General features: G+C 39.2%; 1 protein-coding gene across 1 annotated transcript; it reads left to right on the plus strand.

Moving 5' to 3' along the window:
* Positions 1–226: 226 nt before the first annotated feature.
* LOC116206190 (auxin-responsive protein SAUR36-like) lies at positions 227–1,646 on the plus strand. The gene has a single exon (XM_031538992.1). The coding sequence runs from the start codon at positions 787–789 to the stop codon at positions 1,300–1,302; it is 516 nt and encodes a 171-aa protein (XP_031394852.1). The 5' UTR covers positions 227–786; the 3' UTR covers positions 1,303–1,646.
* Positions 1,647–4,634: the final 2,988 nt, after the last annotated feature.

Below are 4,634 nucleotides of genomic sequence, written 5' to 3' on the forward strand. Positions count from 1 at the left end.
CCAGCCAAAGAACCGGCGGAGTAAATCTAGACTATTATTTAGGATCGGATAAGTACGAACAAAACACTCCGCATGTATTCAAAATGGATAATGGAGTGAATATTCAAAACCGCAGATATTTGTAAGCGGAACAAAAATCGGACCGAAAAAAAAAAAAAAAACATGTGAAAGGACAGAATCCCACGGAACATCAAAAGCCCCAAACGCGACGCTTCCGTACCACATTCCCCCTTCATCTGACCGTTCTTTCCGCTGACCCTTGACTTAATCTCTCTCTCTCTCTGCATCTCTCGCTGTGTGTGAAGAAGCTGTGTTCAGCTATTTAAGCTTTAGCTCAAAGCTCCGATATTCCTCCCGAAATCGCGTGCCAACCACTACTACCCTCTCAAGGAATCAAACCATCCCGGCATTCTCATCATCGCCATCAACAGCATCTTCATCTTCCTCATCTGCTCTGTTTCTGCTCTGCTCCGCTCTGCTCCGCTCTGCTTCTCACCCTCCTTACCAGTCTGGGATGACCAGAATCTGATACTTATTCCTTCGGGCAGATCATCTCCTACCTTGTGAGTCTGAGCCTCTGATGAAATTCCGTTCTTGGGTTTCAGAGAATGTCCAACATACCCACCTCGCTCTCTGAAATCTGCCTCACTCTGTCCCGCCTCACCATGTCCACCGCCGACCCTTGGCCCTTCTCCTAATAAACACCCCCTGGTTTCTGCAAATCCGTTCTCTCAATCAATCAGCTCTCCTCTTCTTTCTGTTGAATCGCATCCGATTTGAGCCGTCATGGGGAAGTTCAGGGGCTTCAGGATCAAGAAACACCTCGCCGGGTTCACCCGCTGGGTCTTCCACCGTCCCCGAAGAGCCCGCCCCGCCTACCGCCGTTTGGGCGAGCCGGCACCTTCGTCGAGGGCGTTCTCCAGGCTCATCACCTGGGGCCGCTGCCTCACCAGCAAGACCCGCTCCCTCTGCTCCGCCGCCTCCAGGCGTCATGGGTCGTCGGGTTACCTCCCCCTGGGCGTGGAGCCGGAGAGGAACAAGCCCGTCCCCGTCCCCAAGGGGCACCTCGCGGTGTACGTAGGCCAGAAGGACGGCGACTTTCGGCGGGTCCTGGTGCCGGTGATCTACTTCAACCATCCGCTGTTCGGGGAGCTGCTGAGGGAGGTGGAGGAAGAGTACGGGTTCAATCAGCAGGGCGGGCTCACTATCCCCTGCGGCGTATCCGAGTTCGAGCGCGTCCAGACCCGGATCGCCGCGGCCGGGTGCGGTAGCCACAAGCTGTCATGGAAGCGGCGCGTGTGATCGGAGGACCGACGACGACGATGATGATGACGAAAATTACGCGGGCTTTGATTAATTATTGATGATAGGGATAGGTAGAATTTTTGTTTTCTTACCTTTTTTTTAAAAAAAAAAATTCACTTTTCTATTGCCCTTTCTTTCTTTTACTATTATTATTATTATTATTATATCATTATCACTAGTATTATTATTATTATTATTATTATTATTATTTATCCTTTTGCTTTCTTTTTTTTTTGGCCTTTTCATATTATGATATAGAAATTAGATAGAGTAGTAGATTGGTAAAATTGTATAGAGATTTTTTCTGTTATATAAAATAATTATATATGCTTTTTCCATGATAATATGAATGTGATGTTGATGTCGATTTAGGCAATTTTTCCCCCTTGTTTTCTATTGTTCGCATATAATTCGAAAAATATGGTTCACCCAAAAAATTGTGATTTTCGGCATATAATATGTGGTATCGAAATTTGTTAATTTTAATATTTAATATGTGAATGCGATATGAAAGTTATAAACAATGACGTCTCGCGTTTTAGTTAGTTGAAGTGTTTTGAGTTGATTTTTCAACCAGGACTAATACAAATATGATAGGTGTTGTAGTTTGAAAAATGTTCAGTGAACTAATTATCACTCGACTTTGAAATAGTTTGAGAAGCATCAATAATACTAAATCAACCTAGAAATTGATTGTCACGCACACGTATGATGTCGAAACCACGTTTAAAGTTCTTGGGATAAAACTGATTTTTCTTGTAGTATAGTAGAAAACTCAGTGTGATCCCTTCACTTTCCCTTTTGGACTAATACAATCCTTGTACACCAAGCCAGTGTTACACCTCCGTCATATTTGGGAGGCCGGATAAAAAGTGAGATAGGATTTTTAAAATTCTAAACCCATGTTTGATGACAATGGGAAAGAGGGGCGTCTCTTGGGTTATTTAGCTAAATATTCAGGTATTTTTTACTTTTTTTCCTTCATATGCGAAACGTTATTTTCTAAATATGAAAACATTTCGTACAAAAACAATCAATCGACAGACGTTTTATACGAAATGTTTTCGTACTTGAAAAATATCATTTCGTTGTTTAGTATGGATCCCAACTGAATATTCAGTCAAGGGACCAAAAAATATCTCTTGGTTAGAGATTCACCAGGCATGTTTGGACGTCTGAATATAGAGTAAGACAGGATTTCTAAAATGTTTGGTGACAATAAGATAATGATTGGGTTTTGAATTCGTCAAGATATAAATATCAAGGAGCTAATCCCATTTAGGGATAGGTTAAAGGGGATTGGATTTAAAATTTGAGCGAAAAGACAAAAATGTCCCTATCTTTTATCAAAATTTCAAAACATGTCATGGAGGGTTTGTGAAGCGGGCTAGTCAAAAGAGGGGTGGTGGTAGCCGACATTGATTCCCATTGCCCCCGATTCATCCCTCCCCCTCTTCTTTCGAATAGATAGAGAGGGCAGGGAAATCGGAGCTGTGGTGGCGCGATTCCGATCATTACAGCACTAGTAGATGTTGCCGGTGATCTCTATGACCACTGGCGACCTCAATTAGGGTTGTGGTAGCTAAAATCGAGCCACCATAGTCCCAATCTACTTCCTTTCTATCTTCACATGAAGAAAGATAGGCCACTGTGGGGCGGCCACCCTAGGCGAGATTGCAAACGACCTCTGGGTTGATCGACGACTTTGCGAGGGGAGGGGGATGAATTGGGCAACCACGCCCACCTCTGTTTTTTTTCCCTTATATTTTTTATAATTTAAAACTAATTTTCAAAATTGATTTTTATTTTAAAATATTTTAAAATATTAAACTTGCAATATATTGATCGTTTCCATCCGATATTCCAATCTCAATCTTAGAATGAACCAAACAGTCGATTGAAGAAGGAAGAGGAGTAGTGATGGCCTGGCGCTGACCACCAAGGCCACCAGCAAGGTCGTTGATGAACCTCGGAGTGGCTGGCAATCTTGATCTCTCTTTCTTTCCCAAAAATAAAAGGTAAGGGAGGGCCGATTGTAGGGGTGATAGGGCTTCACAATAGCCACTGTCACCCTAGGCAAGGCCCGGGGTTTGCTGGCGGTAGAATAATGTACACCTATTTCAACCCGCAACGAAGTGCAAGCTATTGACTAGTAAACACTGATTACTTGTCCATGTCTGCATCATTTCCTGTTACTTCATTGCTTTTATAAAATCTATACAATTTGGTTAAAGGAGAGTTCCGATCGATATGAAAAAAAAGAGCAATATATTATATAGTACATCAACTCATTAATGTATATTTTTTAATTCGATTATAAAAAAAATTATGTATCACATCAATCCATCCTCTCCTTCTTATTCTCATTTAAATATATTTATATATTTTATGTCAATCAATTAATATATAATACCAAAATATATTTATAATTTCATGGGTTAAATACCTCTTTCTTCGCATTCCATTTCTCCCACAATTTTCATTTATCAACTACCAAGGGATTAAAACCCACATTTAAGAGTACATTGCCATTGCCCTGAAATGTTATTCATATGTTTCACTGTGGATTGTCTTTTACTTATTTACTTATTTATTTTAGTGAGATACTTGGCAGATTCTTTTAATATAGACTAATACCCTTTTTTTCGGTGGAATAAACTAATACCCTTTTACATGAATGTAAAGTGATAAATGAATTTCCCTATTTTATCTCTTCAAATTTCTTTGTTGAGAATACTGCTACATGAGCTTAATTTTTCTTTGATAAATGAGTAATTGTAGGGAAATAAGGAAATTCATTTATCATTTGACATTCATGTAAAAGGGTATTAATTTTTCTATAGTAAAAAAAAACATTCTGCCTCGTATCTCACCAAAATAAGTAACTTATTTCTTGCCCCATTTGTTTTCAAAGAATTTGATTTTAACTTTAACTTTAACTTTAACTCAACACACTACACAACAAAAATACACGTTTCCCAAGTCAAATTTATAACTACATCTCATTTGTCCTTTTCCACAATCAAAATCAAAATCAAAATCAAAGTAATTTTAACTCTAAATCCAAACGGCCCAGTGTATCTCTAAATGATTTCATAAATAATCAAATCATTTAAGTACTTATTCTATTAAATGCTTAAAATTCAACACTAAAAATAAGTTGAAACAAAGACATCCTAAGTCTATTTTGTCTTGTAAAGTCTAGTAAATCTATAATTAAATATATTTACATTGACTAAATTTCTTAGACGTTTCATGTGTTAATGAATATATGAGATGCCCAATAACGGAATACTTCTGATTGGGCTACCTATATGATCTATGTGACC

Source organism: Punica granatum, chromosome 4, assembly GCF_007655135.1.
Source record: "Punica granatum isolate Tunisia-2019 chromosome 4, ASM765513v2, whole genome shotgun sequence".
Classification (NCBI taxonomy): domain Eukaryota; kingdom Viridiplantae; phylum Streptophyta; class Magnoliopsida; order Myrtales; family Lythraceae; genus Punica; species Punica granatum.